The sequence below is a fragment of the Equus caballus genome, chromosome 1 (assembly GCF_041296265.1).
Source record: "Equus caballus isolate H_3958 breed thoroughbred chromosome 1, TB-T2T, whole genome shotgun sequence".
NCBI lineage: Eukaryota > Metazoa > Chordata > Mammalia > Perissodactyla > Equidae > Equus > Equus caballus.
The window spans coordinates 83,799,015-83,821,623 of NC_091684.1; the positions used below are offsets into that span (position 1 = coordinate 83,799,015).

General features: G+C 36.9%; 1 protein-coding gene across 14 annotated transcripts in view; it reads right to left on the reverse strand.

The window, feature by feature from the left end:
- Nucleotides 1–22,609, reverse strand: part of CHRM3 (cholinergic receptor muscarinic 3) — a 453,733-nt gene that overhangs the window by 193,594 nt on the left and 237,530 nt on the right. For 7 of the 14 annotated variants that reach the window (XM_023637166.2, XM_070263481.1, XM_023637218.2 and 4 more), the window contains exon 4: nt 13,366–13,468. The exons of 2 other annotated variants lie outside the window; for them this stretch is intronic. In XM_023637166.2, the coding sequence (XP_023492934.1) occupies nt 13,366–13,463 (98 nt within the window). In that variant the 5' untranslated portion in view covers nt 13,464–13,468. Of the gene's footprint in view, nt 1–13,365; nt 13,469–20,685; nt 20,782–21,070; nt 21,206–22,609 lie in introns of those variants that run through there. 5 more of the 14 variants (XM_070263311.1, XM_070263720.1, XM_070263771.1 and 2 more) reach the window with 3 other exon arrangements.

Genomic DNA, 22,609 nt, shown 5'->3' on the forward strand with positions numbered 1-22,609 from the left:
TGGAATAACAAATCCCTCAGACACTTTGCTGGTCACCAGGCTACCTCCCTTTCAGCTAGGTTTGGCTATGCAAGAAAGAGAAATGTTCGCTTCTACGCCTCATTAGATTAGGGTAGTCCTTTGTTCTCCAAGTCTTCCAGTGACATCAAAGGTCACTTAGAAGAGAATTCAAGGTCCTTACAATGGTCTACTTGGCCTTTCATGATGTGCTCCTTCTGTGCTCATCTCTGACTTGATTCCATTTTCTCAGCAGTCTCCTGCTCTCTGTTCCAGACTCATTTGGCTCCTCTCTGCCTCTCCTCCAATACCCCAAGCCTGCTCCTGCCTCAGGGCTTTGGCTGATGCTGGTTTCGTTGCCTGGGCTTCTTCTGGTCTCTCTTCCAATGCGATCTTACGAAAAAGGAATTTCGTGAAGAGTCTCTGTAAATGAACACTGCACTTCCCCCTCCCCACTTATAGAATGGTTCTCTGTCGCCCTAATATACTTGATAAGACTGATCTCCCTGGACACTGGATGTTTACATGTGCATCTCTGTGCTTTCTATCAGCCCCTATTAATATATAACTTTTATAAAGGCACAGCCTTTTTGGTTTTATTTATTGTCATAGCCTCAGTGTCTAAAAGGGTGTCTAGCACAGAGTATGTAGTCAATAAATATCCCAGTTTTAGGGTCTTTCAGAAAGAGGAAGCATACTCTCTTTGAAGACATAGTGCAAGGTTGATGACCTACAGGAAATTCCAAATACAAAATAATTTTACTCTATCTGGGAATGGATTTTATGTTTTTTAATGTGCAGCATTATCAAAAATCTAATTAATGAGTCCTACTATTTTACAATTCTTTTCATTCTTATTTAAAAAACACTCTAATCAGAGAAATTTACATTTTTATTCATGCTCTTATCACTTTTTTACGAGAATGTTTACTTAGCCTAAGCCCAAACGTAAATCTTTCTATGCACAAAGGAAGTGCTCAAAGCTAAGGCAACAAGTGGCTCCATTAATATTTTGTTACTCATCACTCTTCTTGCGTCTTAAACTTGTGACGCTTCAACATAGAAGCTTCCCCCGAAAAAAAAAAAACTGAGAAAAATCTCATTCTGTATTTTTCAACAAAACAAATTGGTAACATTCAAACAAATCACATTTTCATTCTAATTGTTATTGAAAACTCCCAAGGAGAGAAGTGGAGAGGTTTATATTATTTTAAAACAAGTATAGCAGTAACAATATCTTTTAAAAAATACTATCTTTTAATTACTGTCTTCAACCTTTAGTCTTTAAACTAAATCTTTAATTATGACTTAATCAATTTATAATTTGGGGGCCAAAGAGATATATTCTTTTATTCTAATATTGAAAACAAGAGAATAAACAAGATTAGAATGCAAAATGATTTAAAAGACTTCATAAATAAATGAAAAGCAATAGGATATACTGGAGTATACGAGGAAGTCATTTGGTGTAAAACTAATTTGACCTGACTTTTTTTTTTTCCAAAAGGGCCTGACGTGGCCTGTTGAGCATGCATTGTACATCTGCTTTAAACATTTACAATGTCTCAAAGACAAGAATGATGCCCTTAAAGATAGGGATGTAACTTCCCCCCATATCAGCATTTCTTTAAGGATAAGCATCTCCTCCTGGAAACTAAGGATTAATTACCAACCTGCTGTGCTCTCCTTGTTACCACTGACCTGCTGACCACTGACCTGCTGTGCCAGCTAAGCATCTCACGACAGTAGTAAAAGAGACATTCCTGTCATATGTGATGTATGCTCTTTGCTCCAAGACAGTATATAACCACTCTGTACACCATACTTCTTTGGTGCTCTTCCTTCCTTGGGGAGGGGATGCCCCAAGCTATAACTCTCAAACTTGGCTCATAATAAATTCACCCCAATTTTGATTTATAGATTGATTATGGATTATTTGCATTTACAGACCTTAGAAGTATCTTTATTATTGAAAGTTGTTATGCTCTTTGAGTATCAGTCTTTTTTCACCTTGTAACATCAATTGCTCAAAGCACCACTATCAATACTTTCCCTGAATTTGTTATATATTGTGTATAAAACAAAACAAACAAAAAACTACAAATCTTGACTTTCTATTAATTTAGTACATACAACAAAGTTTTATATTATTTCAATAAGAGAGTCTTAATAAAAGGATTAATATTTTAAAAATATTGAGAAAACAAAGTCTAGTTGTTTGTAAACAAGAAAAATAAAAGAAAAAACTGAGGGAAGAATTAAGGTAACTGTAGAATTTTAGACTAAATGTAGAAAAGAAGAATACATTTAGACTTTAGGATAAAAACCTGTTCAGAGGCATATATTCTTTCTAAAATGTTAGTGGAAAAATTATAATCATAAAATATTTTTAAAAACTTAAAAATGTTTTTATTAAAACTTGAATCTCAGTTATTCAAGTTCATCCATTTACTTATTCAGTTATTAAACAAACATGTATTGAATGTCTACACCAGGCATTCTCTTAAGTCATGGGAAGGTGAAAAGAAGTAATACAGGATTCTTGCCCTTGGGATGTGAGAGCAACACAGGCTCAGCAAAAAGACGATCTTCTGCTATACTAGTGCGACTCAAGGATCTCAATGTGCACATGTACAACTTTAATTCTCCACAGGAATTCTTAAGATGGCTAAATTGTCAAAATTTTCTTTAAATGCATTAATGCCCAGTGTTTCTGGAGAGCTTACTGTGTTTCAGAAGATAGAGGACGCAAAGATCAATCAGGCCCCTCAGGAGTTCAGGGGCTGGAGGCAGTGTTGCCCTGAGGAGAGGGAAGCCCTCATTCTGGCTCTCCAAACTGTGTGACTTGGAGGTAGACACTTCACAATCTCCATGCACATCACTTTTTCCCTCTCTCCCTTCATTTAATATAAAATTGAACTATTAAGAGCCTCTGTGAGGTCTAAATTAAAATCACCATTCTCTGAACTCTTACCATGCTCAGGCAGGCAGTCTGTCCTTAAAGTGGGCCTGATTACCCATATTGGCAGAATAGGAAAGCAGAAGCTAAAGTAAACCAAGAAACAGGGGGACACAATTTGTAGGTGTTAATTCAGGACTTCTTGAACCCAGACATGCTGCGTACAAAGCTTATGCCCATAACCACGACACCAGACTACTTCCTATGTGGAAGTACTTTTTTAAACTATAGATACATCAACATACAATACTGTTAGTCTTAAAGGAAGATGAGCATGCGTACAAATAAATATACACAAGGTGCTTAGTGGACTTGAATAATCTTAGCACGAAAATACACAGCATCTATAGAAACATTAAATATTGTACTGATGATGCAGTTTGGATAAAGTTAAAAAATAGCCATGAAATCTTTGTTGAAAATCAGTACGGTAAAATATTTTGGGGAAAAACCAGAATAATGCTTCTAAATTAATGGGAAATATACATATATGTGTATATACAAAATTATACACTAATTATATGCACTATTAGCTACACACGAATATATTTATATTAATCCCTTCTGAAAATAGATCGATAAAAGTCACTGTAATATTTATATTAAAAGAAAAAGTAAAAGAAGGTATCAAAACTGCTTAATTTTTTTCAGACTGGCAACTACCTTAAGAGCAGACAGTTTTGTGTGTTAATGTGAAACACCTAGTATGGCATGGTGCATTCATAACAGTAATATTTGAGGTGGTAAGAATATAGTTATAAACTCTAATGCATATATTTCTTGAGTGTACCTCATTAAAATGTCACATTTATATTAGTAAAGGCAGATTTCAATAATTTTGTGATAGGAAAATCAGAAATTTGTTAAATTTGCTCAATATTAAAGAGTCTGAAACTTAAAAAGAATGGGTTTTACTATGCAGTGAACTGATCTTTTAAAAGTATATCTAAATATGAATATGATCTAATTTACTCAGAAAGACCATGTTGTAACAGTACTACATGATGTTGTTGTTCAGGAATATTCCCACTCATAAAATGCAGTGATAAATAATCTCTAAAGCCAGCACCAGGTTACACAGGTGATATCAGCTTCCATTAAAAGGAGTTCATTAACAAATAAACTCAAAGCCATAGATCAAATATAAAACTTATAGATATTTTCTTAGCAAAAATGAATCAATTAATTATTCTTGGACATTAGAGGACACATCTCACATCTCATTAATTTTCAAAAAAATTATTATTAAAATACAGTATTAGTAAAATAATAAGTTCCAGTACATAAACTGGCATGTATTAGGCAATCAGTACGAATCTGTTGAATGAATAGATGACATCTGACCTTAAGTGGTAGTTATTTTTCTTGAGCGATCACTATAATATCTTAAATTTTTTCCAAAGTACTCATGTTAATAATTATAAAAGAAATAGAATGACACTACAGCTTATGAAAGGTGTTAAAGTTTTAGGGGGTGGGTATGTTACATTCTTCTCTATTTGAACTTTTTTCCAACTAGAAAAGGGTGGAAGGGTGAAAGCTCAAGTTAATGACACTCACTGCTAATCTTTTTGGATGCTCCAGAATGTCAGACAAATTAATTTATTGCATCATTTCCCTAGCTGCGAGGGAATGATAAATCAAGAGGGATTCATGGATGGCTTAGCATTTATTTAATGATCAAGTATTTGTTTAGTGACAGCTTTGAACTGCCATTAGGAATACTACAATGAACGTGATGGGGTTCCCAGTTCTCAAGGAACTCACAATCTGAAGGCCAAATGATCAAGGAAATCAGTGAGTTACAGAACAGAGTGGTAAGTACTGGGTAACTATGAAGGTAGGTCTCTGGGGAAAGAACATGGAGAGGTTAACTCTGCCTGGGGAGAAGATGTACAGGGCACCGGGAAATGCCTCAATGAACAGGTGAGATTTAATCTGAGTCTTAAATATGAACACAGATTCGGTAGGCAAGGGGGTTCAGCCTACTCTGGGCAGGAGCAGCACGTGCAAGCACAGTGTTTGGATAATTCCCAGGAAATAGTAAGACACTGGAGTGGTGGAACTCATGAGGATTCGTGGAAGGGAGTGGCTCCTATGAGCTTGCCTAAAAACTCTGCAATTTAGGGTGAGTTTGTAGGACAGGTGCCTACAGGCACTACAGAGCCAACAGCTTTTAAGGTAGAGGAATAACATTATGTGGTCCAGTTTTTAAGATATAGATTATTCTGGAATTAGTGCTGCGGAAGGGGTGGAGTGAGGTAAAACTGGTGGCAGAGAGATAATTGAGGAGTCTGTTAAACAGGGTGGTAGAGTCATTCCATTGAGATGACGAGGCAACAGCAGTAGAAGGATAATAGCGAGGGTGAGTCAGAGACAGAACAGAATTGTGAGAGACCCAGACTATTGGAGAAGAAGAGTAGGAGGATCCTATTATCGTTTTTATTTGTATTGTTTGGAGATGAGCATGCCAGAATACAGAGAAATACTGGTTACCGCCCTTTCTTTCTTTTGAGAAAGCTAATAAAATGCCACTTAAAGGGAAGTGAGGAGATAACATGATATTTAGGAACTTGCTTTGCAGTAGATACTCATTTATTTCTCACAACAATCCTGGGAAGAAAATATTACTATTTTCATTTCTACAGATGAAATAATTGAAGCTCAGAGAAGTTGAATACCTTTCTTCGAATTATAAGCCATCCGAGTTCTGGCTGGGGTTGCATGATTGGTACAACTGAAACATGGTTGTGGAGTAAGACAGAGGCCACCCCTGCCCCAAATAAGTAGTGGATCATGAGATTTCTTAGAGCTTAAATGCTTTGTGAAATTAGAGAAGGTAGGCAGAGGGAAAAGAACAAGAAATTCCAGTGAGATGGCGAGTGAGGCTGGGGCAGGAGAAGGGTATGTCCATAGGTGTGAATGAAAGCAGGAACAGCCCAGTTTTAGGCAGTTGAGTATAACTCAGATTAGGAGTAGAAACTGAAGTGGAGACGGACTACCCCTACATTTGTCTCCCACAAAAAGAGTGTGCCAGGTTTGAGGGCAGACACCATATTTTGTATTTAAAAGGAAAAACTGTCCCTTTCATACATGTTTCCACACCTGTGTCTACTTGGCTCCATCTGCAAAGCCATCCTCTCTCTTGACTCTTCCCCCTCCGGCTGGGGGAGCTGTCCTGAGCACTGCAGGAAGGACGCATCACCCCTGGCCTCTGCCCATTAGATGCCAATAGCACTTCCCCCTCAGTGTGACAACCAAACATGGCTCCAGACATCGCTCAATGTCCCCTGGGGGGGCAAAATCACCCTGGTTGAGAAGCACTGATTTAGAGGATAAGGGTTTTGCACTGAGAAAAGAAAAGTTCTGGTTATCATGATTTATCCCTCTTAGTAAGCAGATGGGAATTAATCAGGACATAATTTTTCTGTAATATTTTTTTGTCTCCTGTGTAAAGCCAGGATGATATTACCTATCTCACAGGGCTGCTTTGGCGATTAAATTAGATAATCTGAGTAATAATATGTGTTAGAGGACTCACACAGGGACTGGACCATAGCAGCGCCTTGTAAGTGTGAAATGGTCTAGCAGACTAAAGGCGAGACTCAACTGTGTTAATTGCTTTGCAGTGTACAAATAGTTTAGCTTAAAATGGTCTTTATTAGCGAAAAAATGTCCCAGAAGGACAGCTTCAGTACCACCATGATGACGTTTTGTTTATAACTCTGAAACAGGCTCTCGAATTTTTTCATCTTTTTTTCTGAACAGGAAAATAAATATATTTCAACCAGAAGTTAAGAATATGCTCAAAGTCATAGGTAACTAGTGGAAGAAGAACGTAAATGTGAGATTTTGGGCACTCATCACTTGGTTCTATTTGCCACAAGTATTTTAATACTTTGTGTAGGTTATAATGCAGCATTTGGAAATAAGCTATATTTTAATATAGGTATATAGGTCATTTACCACGAGGAGAGGGTTGTTTTATTAATGATTCATCTTTTCTTATAGATCTAACTCTATTAGTTTTTCCACATTGAAAACCAGTCTTTACAGTCTTTTAAGGCCAGAATTCATACATAGGGATTCCTAATTCCTTTTATCTTATAGAATGCTGCTTGTGAAATATGTGATTTCTCTTTTTTTCCCTTTTTAAAATGATCAAACTATGTGCCATTTGTTTCTGTGCTTTTATGAGGAATAATCACAGAAATTTTCATATTGCAATGAATTTGATGGAGGGTTTAAAATGGAGTAGATTTCAAGATTAGGACAAGGATATAAAGTTTGTGCCATGATTCCGAGATGTTGCTATTTAGAAAAATAAGTAGCAGTTTACTTCTTTTTGTTCAATAGTCTCAATCAAAGAAAATCAGAGACTTGTTCATTTTTCCAAAAGCTTAAAGAGTAACAAAATTAAAAACTTTGCAGGACATTTGGCCCTGTCCAAAACATCCATCAGACGTTTGGTCCACGCCAAAAGGTCTTTGATATCTGGTCATATTTGGTTCTGTCCAAAATATCCATAGAGACATTGGGTCCACACCAAAAGGTCTTTGATATTGGGTCCTGTCTAAAACCATTTGTTATGGGCCAAATATGCTCACGGACGTTTTAGACAGGGCCAAATGTCAAGGACCTTTTGGCGTGGATCAAACATCTTATGAACCAAATGTCTTATGGATGTTTTGGACAGGACTAAATGTCCACCATTCAACTGAAAACACATATATCCAGCAGTAGCAAATATAATAAATAAAAACAGGGTTAGGCAAATATATAATTTTATGCCAAATGAAATAAACTACAGAATTTGAAATAACAAAACTATCTCCACTTTTATGAGAACCTAGACAACAATTTTGAAACTATAGCTTCAACTTAACTTCATAAAACATCATTTAAAATTTAATCTTGACAGAAGTAGAGAACAGAAGACAAAATGAAGACCTCTAGTCCCATTGAGGTTAAAAGGATAATGGAATTCAATACATCAATTCTTGACTTCAGTGGATTTCTTTCAACCATTAGCTGAAACATGAATATAAATATAAACAAAAAGGGGCTGATGACACACATGGTTCAGGATGGCTGTATCTCATTCCTATGTCTGTGATCCTTGAATATGAGCCCAATGGTCCTATAGCACCATCAGTACCCTTTATCCTTCCATTCCTATCCAGTGTGTAATTTCTCTTTTTACAGATGGAATATTTTAATCTTAGACGAAACATTGCTTTTCTTGAGGATTCTTTTTTTTCAGATAACAAAATTGCCTAACTAAATTTTGCTTTAGCTGCCAGGAATTTTAGAGTCAAGTTCAAGGATTAATAGCAGCAACTATTAGTCCCTAGAGTCTCCCTATTTGTGACTGATATTTATTTATCTCTTGATTCTCCAGTTTTATTTACATTTGTCTGTCCTACATTTCTATTTAATTTATAATTATTGTGCTTTATTCTTGTTATAACTCACCTAAAACTTTTTGTTTATAAAAAAAGCAGAGTACAGGTACATAAACAAAAACAAGTCAATAGTAAAGGATGAAAATGTTTAAATAAAAAAATTAATAATGCCAAGAAAAATATGTCCAAACATTGACGTGGCCAAGTTAAACATGGGGAAGTTCCTGATTTCAGAATACTTGTAATCAAAGTTATCAGTGATCATATTATTAATATTTGGATAAACAAAAATGGTTTGTTTTAAAAATTTCTCCAATATGGAAATATAACTTAGGGATCCTAAACATATGAAATTACTTATTCCCTGAGGCACAGTATGCTCTTACTATGAATGCAATTTAATTTCAAAGTGAAATTTCACAACCGCTGAGAAAAAGAATTTTATGTATAAGGGACTTATATTACTACTGATAAGACCATTACATCCATTTGGACCATATACCCTTTTTCTAAAATGAAAAAGTAAAGCAATGTAAAGCATATCATCTTTAATTGTCTTTAATTGGGTTTGAGCTATGCCAAGAAAAGTCAGAGATTTAACAGATAAGCAGATGGAGGCATGGGAACGATTCATGCACTTCCTAGAGAGTTTACTTGGGAAACATATTACCGGATTGGACAACATTAGATGCTATTCAATTATTCTCAAGTGCAGCTGTTTCTTTATCAGACTAATACTTACAGCAACACTGCAGTATTTTACCTGTTAATGTTTCTCTACATGACTCGAGCAAAGTTTTTAAAGATAAGGCACTTCAATCAGGATCTTTAGACTAGAACATCTCCTTAAAATGAAGAAAAAAAAATTTTAAGGATGAAAATGTTGGTGAAGGAGAAGAGAGAAGTAAACAGCCATGCTTTAATAAAATCAGGATGAGCTGCTAACCAAAATATTAGCTTTGCTGGCTCTTTGACTTTGTCCAAATCCTTTAAAAATGATGCTCATCCCTCTGCTTCAGCAGAGCATACCAGATATAGTCTCTGATCTGATGAATTATCATTTTTATTGCTCATTATCTTATGTATCTAGCTCATTGGCTTAGTCAGTTCCTAGCTTTGGTATAATTTCATCAGGTTGTGTCTAAAATTAAAATGCAGTTGAATTATTCATTCACTCATTCCACAAATATTTACTAAAGCCAAATATAGTCCAAGCAAGGAGGATCCTGGAAGAATATATCTTTTGTTCCAAAATATCCACTCTGAAAAGTCAACACAAGGTGCCAGCAGAATGACAGAAATAAAAAGTTTGAAAAAATAGTAAATATCTATAACAAGCATGTATATTTTTGGAGCCATTTGACATATTAATATAAATAATACATGTCTTCACAACAACTCAGTATTACCAAGAATCCATATGTGTCTGCCCTATAATAAATGTGGGATACATTTATCTTTTACATTAGATTTTTAAAATGAATCTTAACCAATGATATGTCAGTTTTAGGGAACCTCTCTGATTAAAAGGAGTTAATAGCAAATGAAAAAAGTAGTAGAAAATGCAAAGAGAAGTACACTTAACCCACGATTCACTTCAGATACTATTAATCTCATGTGGCGGCAATATGGTGGATTTTATTGAGATTTTAATCTTCCTCTGTCCAGATCCCAGACAGTCAGGGATATAAAGAGTTTAGAAAGCAGGCTTTATATTATTTGAAAAGCTTTGCCTGTACTAATGTAGAACTCTAAAACATAAGCGCCTCACTGCCTGAATCCTTCAAAGAAATTCCTAAAATGGCATGAAAAGAATCTGTGGCCTTATTACAGCTCTATTCGCCACAGAGAAGAATTGTACATAAGGCCAGTCCATCTTGATCCCCAAAGGAAATACGCAGGCATCTTATTAATAGGCATATCTTGTACTGTGTCTCCAGGGATGCTCAGTGTGTGTGTGTCTGTACTTCTCTCTGTGTATTTTGTTCTCCTTTTTTCCCCAAAATAAATATTTAGGAGAAGGCTTAAAATATCAACTGCTTTTCTTAATGTAGGATAGCTCTGTGCAGGCATATTATTTGGGCAAATTAGGTCCCACAACACACTTTAGCTTCATTGATGAAAGTAATTTAGGGTAAAGAAGACAGCTATGCCTCAGACGTTAATGTAATGCTTATCTGAGTTTATAACATCTTTATTGGTCTCCATTACCTGAATGTCATATGCACATTGCTGTGATGTTCTTAAGATAGCTCCTTGAAATTTTTATAACGTAAACGGTGAAGGTGGTTTTATACTGAAGACAAAAACTGTCACCAGTATGAAATAAAAGCTGATTACGCCGTACACAAGTGGTGCTGACGTGAACCCAAGTTTCCACTCAGCTTCAATGCAGTTTGCATTTATTTCTTTTAAACTCCGATTGAAATAATATCACTATATCTCAAGGATATCTCTATTGATGAAAACTTTTTGATGACATCTTATCCTCTTTCCTTCCAATGGGAAGTGCCACATCTGGTTATGGGGTGGTTAGGGTGTAAAGGAAAGATTTTAGCAGCTAAAACAACAGTTTATATAGTCAATATACAGTCATTATGAGAAAAAAATATCCCCACTGCAGCTCAAATAAATAACTGGATTTACATTATTCACTGGTGGAAAGGAAGGTCTATATGTCTGAGCAGCAGGAGAAGAGATCCCAGCTATACCCTCACCCCAAAAACACACATCTCTGATTCTGTTATTCTGCTTGAATACTTACCAATATCAACTTATTTTGTGGATGAACCATGCAACTATGAATAAATGACATTTAATAAACTTTGCTAGCTGTGCCATAAAATTAATCTCATAATAATGTCACTGCCAAATTATAAAATCCCTTTGCTCCTGACAGTAATGTGAGATCAGGACACTGACTGGGTGACAATTTGGAGGAGAGGTCAGTAGTACTTTTGGCCTATGGTTCATGGCCTGGAGGAGCAGACAAGCAGAAGGTATTGACAGGTTAGGCAATAGGCCCGATGTGGAAATAGGATAAAATTGCCTTGATATCTTCAGTTACACCTTTTATGCTCTTTCTCCCATTTTCTCCTGAAACTTCTTGCCTCAATGTCTTGGTCCTTCAACAAAGCCTGAACTCAGATTCTTTATTCAAACAACGTACAAATGATCATTATCAGTTATTATCATTATTGTTATTATTATTGAGGAGGTTTAAGCAGACATTGACCAGATGTTTTTCTATTTATAAACAATTACTCTGGCTGTTGGGTGGAGATTGGTTTGCATGGGAACAAGAATCGCAATAAGATGATAGAGGGACTACAGTGGAAGACTGCTGAGCCAAGGAAGTGATGAATGTGATTTGGACAAGGGGGATGACATGTGACACAGAGACTGATGAAGTTATTACTGCACTGGTTCTAAACCCTGGTTGCCATTAGAACCATCGGAAGAGCTTTAAGGTCCACGCTCAGAGGTTTTGATTTAATTTTCTGGGTGCAGCCTGAGCACCAGTATCTTTTCACAGTGAGAGTTCAGAACCACTGGGTCTGAGCTAGGCTTTGGAGAACTTGATGGGTTAGTTGTGGAGTGGTTAAGAAGAGGGACATATCTTGTATGACAACTAGATTTCTGGCATGAGCAACTAGTTTTATTGTAGTGCCATTTATAGAGAAAGAGAAGACTGGGAACCCAGATTTTTATGTGAACTCACCTGATTTTTTGATTTGGAAATTTTTCTAACACATGCATTTCAATTTTGTCTTGACAAAAAACCCATGCAAAATAGACAAAGTAAGATAGATCTAACACGTAGGTGACTAGTGCAACTTCTGCCTAGTGTATCTGGCTCATTGCAATCGTGAAATGATCATTTTTCTCCCTCCTTTCCTCCCACTCTCCCTCCTTCCCTCCATCCCCCCTTTCCTTCTAAATTAAGTAATAACACTTTCCCTAAGGAAGCATAAAAATTTTTCCCAAGGTCACAGGTTAAGTAGTAATGCTAGGTCTCATGTCTGATTAAGTCCCAAGTCTGTGCTACTTCTCAAATGTGCTTTTCAGCAGACTTTTTTTTTTTTTGTGGGAGGTGGGGTAGAGGAGTTGTTATAGAGTCTTACTTTTGAAAATAGTTTATATAGATGGGACATTTTTCTAAATATGTAAGTAGCATTTCAGCAAGCCTATTATATTCCTAATAATATTTTAAAAGCTGAATACAAGAAAGTAACGAATCTTGTAATAAAGTATTCCTTAGTGATAACATACCACACACACACACAGACACAGACACACACACACACACACACATACACACTACTCATCCAAGTAGTCTGAACTGGATCTAATCAAGAGCTACAAAGCTTATATCTTATAAAAATCTAATTTCAGCATATCCCCTTCTAGAGAATTCATTAATCAGCAAAACTGTTAAATACTGTTATTTTCTGTTTATGTCACATTTATGTCATGATACACCGATGGAGTAAACGTCACAAAACCTTAGAGAGCAAGGGATCATTAATTAATTCACATGTAGGGTCTGTTAGCTCATAATTTAGCACTCAATTTTGTCTAAGCCTAGACTAATTTTAGGGGGAAAAAAGGGAGTTTATATCTTTGTGTTAGAATTTTGAACTACAGATATTATACTTAGAAACATACAAGGGGATTAATCATATTTCATACACTTGATTTCCACAAAGTTGTAGACAGTTCTTATTTTAAGAACCATAGAATTTCCCCTCTCTCCTGGAATGAATGTATTTTTAATTTATATTTATCACGTAACAAAGAAAATGAAGAGGTCTTTGAGTCTCATATGTCATACTATAAATACATACTTCTAGGTAGAAAAGACAAAGGTCATTTCTGACATGTGAATTTTACTCCTCAGAATAAATTCCATCTTCAGTAAAGAACAAGAACAACAGGAACGGATACACATCCATACATATGATTCAAAAGAATGGGTAAGCAGACAAGGGAAATTTTACCTACCTATTCCAGGTAGGATTATCAAACCAACCCAACGTATCAAGGACTGTGCTGTGTGCTGAACTTCTCTTGTAGGGAGAAACCAGGTGCCATGTTACCATGAAAGCTAAAAATCAAACAAATAAAGAAGAGATAAATATATCTAAAACAAGATAAAAGATGAAGTAGGATACTGGGATCACTAAATTGTGAGAGGGCATTTTAATTAACTGATAGATTTCATAAATGGAGATTTATCACAGCATTCTCCAAATGTTGCTTATCAAGAAATCTTTTTATTCTATAACACCTATTAGCATCCTGCTGAATGAGGTATCCACAGCATTTACTGGGGAAACAAGTAGTCTGTGTAACCTACCTCTCCACACACGTCGCATCTTCAGTCCATATATATTTATATTACATATAGAAAGCTAAGTGATGAGTTTCCCTCGCAAGTTTTATAGCAAGTAAGCAAAGAATCACTCATCTTACTAACACATTTCTTGTTTCATGGCAACAAGTATTTGACATTCACTCATAATTTTGATCACTAATTAATGAGAAAATAACGTGAACCAAGTATTGGGTTGAAAAAAATGAATAGGACTTGGTAGTCCCCTCAAAAAACCCAAGGCCAGTCAACTGGGAAAGGCCACACTGGATGCAGAACATCCCAGTGCAGGAAGCTGAGAAGTAAGTAACTGCCCATCCACAATGCAGAGAGGGTACAGAGGTGGTGTCACCAAGCAGAAGGTCGTTAAGATGAGTCTTGAATGCTGAGTAGGAGAGTGAAAGGCAGAAAAAGGAGATGAGGGTGGGGAGAGAGGGGAGGGATAGTCAAGCAGCATGTTCAAATGCAGGAAGCTGTGAGGGAGATTGATATGTTCTGAAAGCCATCTTAACGGGCCTACAATAGTTTGAGGAAATAGAGCATACACAGCCAAAATGGCAAAACATCCTTTTACAGATTTAAATGACTGTAAATCAGCCTAACAGTACAAGCAAAAGCTCTTACCCCAATAACTGTAAAGAATTTGAAACTGTTTCCAAAATCATGTACACACATTATCTCATTCTGGCTTTACCATCTCTCTGCAAGGTGGGACAGGGTAACCTTAGCGCTACCGTGTGTCTGGGGAAACTGCGGTTGAGGGTCTTGCCCAAAACCATAAAGTGATTCATGTAGACTAGAGGTTAAAGTGGGGGGCCAGTCTTCCCTCTGCTGCAGACGAAGGTGCGATGGTGGGATTCAGGAAGAAATGCATGTGGCACATTGATGAATGTGTTGTGGCCATTACAGTCACCATCCTACTTCACGAGAAGTGCTTTCTTGCTGTGTGCTGCATAGTGGGCTCTGGGCACAGCTGGACTGTTGCCGCTATCACCTTCCTGTTTCCAACTTCAGGAATGCAAGCACGGGGTAGAAACACACGGTTGCTTAAGTCCACATTGTTTCACCTTGTGAGTTTTGGTACTTCCCATAATAGACGTTTCTGTACAGCCACATTGCAGACGTGGCTGGCTACTGTGCACTGTCCAGCAACAAGGGAAAAAGTGTTCATTCTGTTTAAATCCAGTTGTGAGCCTCAAATTCCCTCTGTAGACTTAACTGTTACATAAGAGCCTCTCTCAGGCCTGGTGGTTTTCACCTATGAAATCATCAGTACTTTAATAACTTTGCTGGGGTACTGTGTGGATGAAGGGCTTTGCTGTAGGTAAGAAGTTAGAATTGCTGTGTTTATTCAGATAGAAAAGCAGGCCAGCACTCAACTGTAACATGTAAAAATGGGGAGAGTGGGCACGGAGATGGGGGAAAAGCAGGTTTAGCAAAATGAAGAAACCTTGTCTATGACACATAAAGAGAAGGCTTATGTAAGAAATAAAAAATCTAAAGGAGGCTGTGGCATTCTCCAGAAGATGAGAAGCATAGTTGCTGAGGCTGGAAAGACTGCAGAGGATTCTTTCCTTTTCTCTTCTCCCTCCGCCCTCTTTTTCTCTTTTAAACTCCTGAAGTGAAACTGCTTAGACTATGTTAATTTCTCATCAGGAAGGCGAGAGACTGGAAAATCTTTCCATAGCCCCCAAACCGCCTTGCCCTCATGAAGGAGGATATAAATTTATGTTTTCAATGCTTTTTCAGTTGAGAAAGTTTATGCTTGTTACAGGCTTTCCGATAGCTTATAACACACTAGGAATTATTTTGGCTTTAAAGAAAAGTGATTGCTTAAAAAGGCAGCTCTTGCTACAAAGGCTCTCAAGATAGAAACCAATTCCAGGGAACAGAGGAGCAATAATGCCTAGAAAACAGACACCAGATGAAAGACAGACAAAATTCAAATGACAGTATCACCCAGATGTGCAGCTTCTAGCAGTTGTCTTACAATTGCTTGACAAACTACACTTGTCACCACAGAAGTAAGCTTGTTCTTGGGTAGGATGCGACAGAAGATTAAGCTAAACTGTTACCTGAAACCAAAACAGAGAAGCAAATAAACAAATCAAAATATCTCTGACAAACCTAATGGAAGAAAACTTGGATAAGACATTTAAAGGGGAAATTGGACTACACACAGAATTCTAAAATGAGCAATTTATGGAGATATTTATTTTGAGTATATTTCCCATTTGTTTGTGCAAACACTTAGGTTATTAATGAGGTCCAGCAGATCCGACCTCAGCCATCTGCAATATAATTCAGCACTTACGGCAAGATAGAGATTGGTTCTCTAGAGAACTCTGACAACTAGCTCCTATGGATGTAAACCCCGGAATGAGAAAGCAGGTTGTACGAAACTTTGTACCAAAAGAACTTGAATGAACAATCTGTGCAAGAAGAAGTCAGGGGTGGGAGGAGGGTTGGTAAATGAGATGAGAGGCGCAGAGGCAGAGAGGAAAAGAAGTGACAATTTCTGTGTGCCACTGACACCCAAGGCGTTGATTAACTTGCCTAATCATTTCAACAACATTGTGGAGCAGATATCATTGTCACTAGTTTACAAATGAGGAAATTGTTTTTTTTTCCCCCCAGAGGCTAATTCATTTAATACACAACAAGAAGTGACCTGAGTTGGGATTTGAACCCACGCTTGTCTGACACTTAAGTGATGTCCCTAATTACGCCACACTAATTCTCAAACAGTAAGCAATATGTAAATTTTAAAAATCTCAATGGCGATCAAATAAATCCAAATTAAACCCCCCAAAATGGCATAGATTGCATTAACTACAATTATAAATAATAAAAATATAAATTCAGATGAGACTACTGGAAAAACAATTGATACAATATTTTTGGTGGTACTGTAGATATGTACAGCCCATTGAATCACCAATCTGACCAATACCTAGATTAAAAGTCCTTTAATACAGTTATCTCTTTGGACGTAGTAATCCCATTCACAACTTATCCCAAGGAAATAGTTCCAAATTAGAAAATGGTATTTTTAGGAAAATGTTCATTGTAGCTTTAATCACAAATAGTGAATAATAGAAATTATTTGTGTATGCAACAGGGGATAGCTAAGAAAATGCTGGTATACTATCAGCATAGTAGCTAGTTAGGTAGTAAATAAGTTGCAATACAAAGAATGATAAAGAAAGCCGTGTATAAAATTGTACATGCTGATTATAAGTAGGTACAAAACTTATATGTGAATAAATACTAGCCAGATGATCATAAAGAAGAAAATAGTTGTGCCAGGGTAGAGTAATTATGAATACATTTTAAAAAAATGTTAATCCCTTTCTCACAATATAATTTAAAATTGTATTCATTTAAAATATCCATTGCATAAAAATATAGACTCACAAACATGATATATTTGGAGTGTGTGTTTATATGGTTAGATGGTTTCCAGTATATACAATGCTATTTTGTTACATCGTTAACTATTTGATAGTGGAAGAAGGAGAAAGGAGATATACTTAGTATGATGCCCGGATAAAATACATATATTTTAACAGGATGAGGAAGAACAATTTCTTATAATAATATTCCAAGAAAAAGTAAGATAAGATTACAATGACAGGAAGATTTGTTGACATAATTGCTATTGCATATGATTATAAATGAATCTGCGATCAACAGTCTTTTCTATTCTGTACCATAGCTTTCACCTTCTCACAGTCCTTCGATCCTATTTTCTAGGGGAAAAAAAACTAAAGAAAATGGCTGAGCTGCAGAATTCTCCCACTCTTTCATTTTCTGCTTTAAGATAACACCCATATCCCCAGCGGGGTCTCCTCCATCTCTGGGAAGACATTTGTCTTTGGCTGAGCAAGAAGAAGGTGCATTTGAAGACACAAAAGCTAATTTTCGGCGGCTTGCTTCTATCTCACGTAAGAATAAGAGTGAGGGAGTAAGTGTTCCCCATCTGTCTCATGTAGCATCCTATTCATCTCTCTCTAGTCTGGTCTCATTCCTGGTCTTAGGAAATTCCTAGCATTGACTGCTCCAAAGTATCTCCTGTCTTCTGGAAGTGAGATGAAGGTGGAGAAACTACATTGCCATCTCGTGGGTCAACAGTTACTGGAAAGCAAAGGAATTTATGAAGTTCACAAATCTCATAAATTATTAGAAATTCACAAACCATATCCCCTGCCCCTCCCTCTGCATTGTGCTTATGCATTTGTGGTTAAAAAGAAACCCCCAAATTAAAGGCAATTCAGGTACTGTTCAATCTCTTTTGGATAAGTTAACCTCTCCGTTTGGCCTTCCTTTCCTACTGTTTCTTTCCAAAAATATATATATATGTGTGTGTGCATAGTAGAAAGAAGTGTGGTTTCAATAAACTCAGGAATAGAAGAAAGAGTCTGTGTCTCCAGACATGACTCGTCTATGTCCTCTGACCTGTGGGACAGGGCTCCTTAACCATCTGGGTGCTCCTAGCCCTGCTGACACTTAGAGTTAAGTTGGCCACCGGCAAGCATGCTGTCTGCTTTTTCTTGACCTATTAAAGTTGGGTAGACATCTCTATTTAACTCAACCTCATCTGGCCTCCTGCTCACAATGTAGCTTTTCTGAGGTCTGGCTGTGATGCACATTCAGCCCTGGAGTGCTGTAGGCCTCAGGTCAGATGCACCTTCACCCGTAAGATGGCACCCCAGCCCCAGTGACAAGTTCTCCAGCTATCTCAGGTCCTATCTATGTTATACCAGATCCCAAGTCCCAGGCTTCCCTCTGATTGACAAGGCTGAACTGCTGAGTTCACTACAATGTTGGTAGAGGCCTGCATGTGAGATAGCTCCCTGTTTTGGTACACACATAATTTTCACTAACACATCTCTCATTCTCGGAGCTAAAACTCCAAGAGAGAACGTCGGGAGGCACACATCAGACTGCTTCACTTTCCTCCCTTCCACTGTCATTCTTGTTTTGCAGAATTCCTCAGACTCAGCAAGGGGGCATGTTTTTCTTTTTCTTCTTGGTGTCATATTCTCTTACTATCAGAGAGTGAACCTAGATGTAATAAATCAAAAGGCTTTTTTTCCATACAATATGATCTTGAGTTTTCTGGGCTCTATCCTTGATAAATTTAAAAAATCTAGAAAATTCTTTCTCAAAAACTAACCTGGATTTCCACTTATAGCCATGACAGAGTGACAAGGATGGAATGTAACCTACATCCTGACATAGCCCCTCCAAAAAGAAAACAACCTAGAAAACTATACAAAATAAATGAAATAACTGTTTTCAGGAATTGGACAACAGGTAGTGCACTACTGCAAAATCAATAAGAGAAGAGTAACCTACATCTGGGGTCTTTGGAAGAGATTTCTGGAAAGAGGCAAAGGTAGGGGAGCCCAAGCAGAGCTTGTTTGCCTCACTAAATTGAAGAAGCAGTGATCAGAGTTTGAGGAGTCCAGTAACACTATGAAAAAGATGCTCAACAACATTAATTATTAGGAAAATGCAAATTAAAACCATCATGTACCCGTAAGAATATCTAACATTAAAATGATTGACTATATTAATTTTGTCAAGGATGTGAAGAAACTCTAACTTTCATATACTACTGGTGGGAATGTAAAATGGTACAACCACTTTGGAAAACAGTTTTGCAGTTTATTATATAGTTAAACAAATGCTTAATAGATAACTGAGTGATTATAGTCCTAGTTATTTACCAAGAGAGATAAAAATATATGTCTATACAGAAACTTGCACATAAATATTCATAGCAATTTCATTCATAATTGCCCCAAACTGGAAAAAAAGTCCATCAGATGGAATAGAGAAGCAAATCTTGATACTGTTACACAATGGAATAAAAAAAAAGGCAATAAAAAGGGATGAAATACTGATATTCACAATACCATGTATAAATCTCAAAAATATTATGTTGAGGGGCCGGCCCGGTGATGCAGCAGTTAAGCTGGCACCTTCCCCTTCGATGGCCTGGGGTTCGCCGGTTCAGATCCCGGGTGCGGACATGGACCACTTATCAAGTCATGCTGTGGCAGGGGTCCCATACACAAAGTAGAGGAAGATGGGCACAGATGTTAGCTCAGGGCCAGTCTTCTTTAGCAAAAAGAGGAGGATTGGCGGCAGATGTTAGCTCAGGGCTAATCTTCCTCAAAAAAAAAAAAAATCATGTTGAGCAAAAGAAGACAGACAAAAAATACACATTGTAGGATTCCATTATTATAAAACTCTAGAAAACAGAAATCGAATCTATGGGCCAGAAAGTAGAACAGTGATTGCCTGGGGCTTGAGGTGGGGGTAGAGTTTGTGTCAAGTGACAAAAACTGGGTATAAAGGAACTATGTGTGGTGACAGAAGTGTACCATGACTTGATTCAGTGGTAATAACACAGTAGACGCATTTGTTTAAGCTCATCCAAATACACACTTAAAATGGATGCTTATTATTGTACATACATTACACCTCAATACAGTTGATTAAAATAAAACCTTACCTGGCTTCTTATTCTTTTACAGTATCAGAGCTGATCTCATTAAAAATCTAATATTTTATTTTAAAAAGACTTTTTTAATTTTACAATATTAGTTTTGGCACATTAGGAAATGTTCACGCCTTGCATTTGTTTAAAAATAATCCAGTGTTAGTGGGAAAAGGGTGCCATAGAGAAGAAACAAGTTGGTCATGTGTTGCTAATTATTGAGGCTAGGTGGTGAGTGCAGGGGACAGATTATGCTATTCTGCCTACTTCTGAATATGCCTACACATTTCTATTTAAAGCGTTTTAAACATCTAGTGGACTGCATTTCTTTAAGATATTATCATTAGTATATTAGTTAGCATTAGACATCTGTTTTAACCCCCTCTTCTCCACATTCTTGTCCCCTGATTTGTGTAAAGTCTTGCAGGGTCTTTCTTACATTTTGCATGCCATCCTTTACTTTCCTTCTTGTATCTCTCAGTCAACGGCAGTTTTCATATCAGAAGCAACTTGAGCGGCACGTGTAAGTCAAGACCTGAACAATTTGACGGAAAGTTAGTTAAATCTCTGAGTCTGCTTCCTTATGTTAAACAATGACGAATTTTAGTAAGCCTGGCCTGCACTAGAGAGGTCCTTTTAGAAAAAATAAAACAAGGTGTAGAGAAAGCCCACTCTGTTAGTGAAGTTGAAGAACAAGTCTGCTTAACAAGTTGATTGAAACAAACAGAACAAAGAAACCAATTCAACACAATGAACACAAAGAAAGAGACAGTATGAAAAATTTAAAAGGGAAAGGAAATTGGGCTTAATTATTTTCATCCTACCTTTCCCTTTTAAGGCATTTGAATTCTAGCTAACTTCAGGGAAAGTTGGCTCCAGGCCTGCAGTCACATGAGGGGGTTTGGGTCCGGAAGTGCTGAGCCCGTTCATTCCTGGCCAACACCGAGTGTGCACAGGCTCCATCCTGACAGGGCCTCCTAGATTTTCCCGTGAGATTGAAGCTCAGGATGAAGGCAGTCAGAATAGAAATTGATTAAGGGTGTAGAAGGAAGTGTTCAACTATGTAGGCAGGGACGCCCTTTAGAGAAATTAATGTCCCTTTCAGTTTCTTAGCTTTGTATAAAATGAGATACGGCATTTCCCCCTGATCCTATTTATCTCTAGAACTATCCGTTCTTTCTATGAATAACCCCAAACTGTTTTTCTAATGAGCAAGAGTGGACAAAAAACATGTATTAGTAACCAACGAAGAACATAAGCTTCTGCAATCCAATTCTGATGTGATGAATTAGAGTTCTGTTCTCCAGAAACCAACACGTTATGGATGAACTGTTAAGTGTTCTTAGTGTTAAACCAGAACAACAAAGCTGCAGAGTGTTTAAGAGTTCAAGCTGTACCGAGGCAACATGTGTGCCTATTATTGGAGAGCTCTAATTTTCCTTTAGACACAATTCCTTTAAATTTTAACCGTATCTTCTTATAAAACGTTTCACCTTAGGAATAAGAGCTTAAAGAATTATAAGGAAAAAGAGTCTCACTATAGAATGAGGGTCAAAAAATTGCTAGAAAGAGACATATAAAGTCTGTTTCTATTCCAAGATGTTGTATATTTAATCATTCCAGAGAAACTCAGGTAGAAAGCATGATACACTAGTGTCTTTGTGGGATATAGAGAAACGTAAGTCATCATCTTCGCTTTCGGGCAGTTTAGGTTATCTTTTGGGAAAAAAGATAATCACATCATAAGTAAAATGACATAAAGTTATATATATGTTATGTATATAATATATATATATATGATGTGGATATTTACATCTATCTATCTATCTAACTATCTATCATCTATCTGATCTATCAAATGTGGTGCTCAGTGTTAGTGGCAGTTAGTATTATAGGACTGTGGGAAAGGCATAGATTCATAAAGGATTCATAAAGGATAAATGGATACTTCTGTGGGAGATAAGCTAGATCATAAAATAAAAGAGGAGGGAAGTGCCTTAGGGATAGGGACAATAAAACTAAAGGTTAAGACTCAAGAATAAAGATGATAAACTATTGCACCAAGGGAGAAGAACACTGGGCTGAGTTATAGGAAATTAGGTTGCAGACAGACTAGGGAAAGTCTGGAATGCTGGACTTTAGGAATTTGTACATATCCTGAGAGCAATGCAGAGTTACTGAATGTTTTGAGTAGAAGATTGAGGTGACAAGGACCGTCTTTACATAAATGATATCGTTGAGAAGGAATGCTGACTAGACACAAAGGGCAAGGGACTAAAGCAGCAGGGACCAAATCAAATTCTAAAAATGTATTGACCTTAAGTGATGAATAAAGCAGTTTCAAGTATCAGTAAACTCCTAAT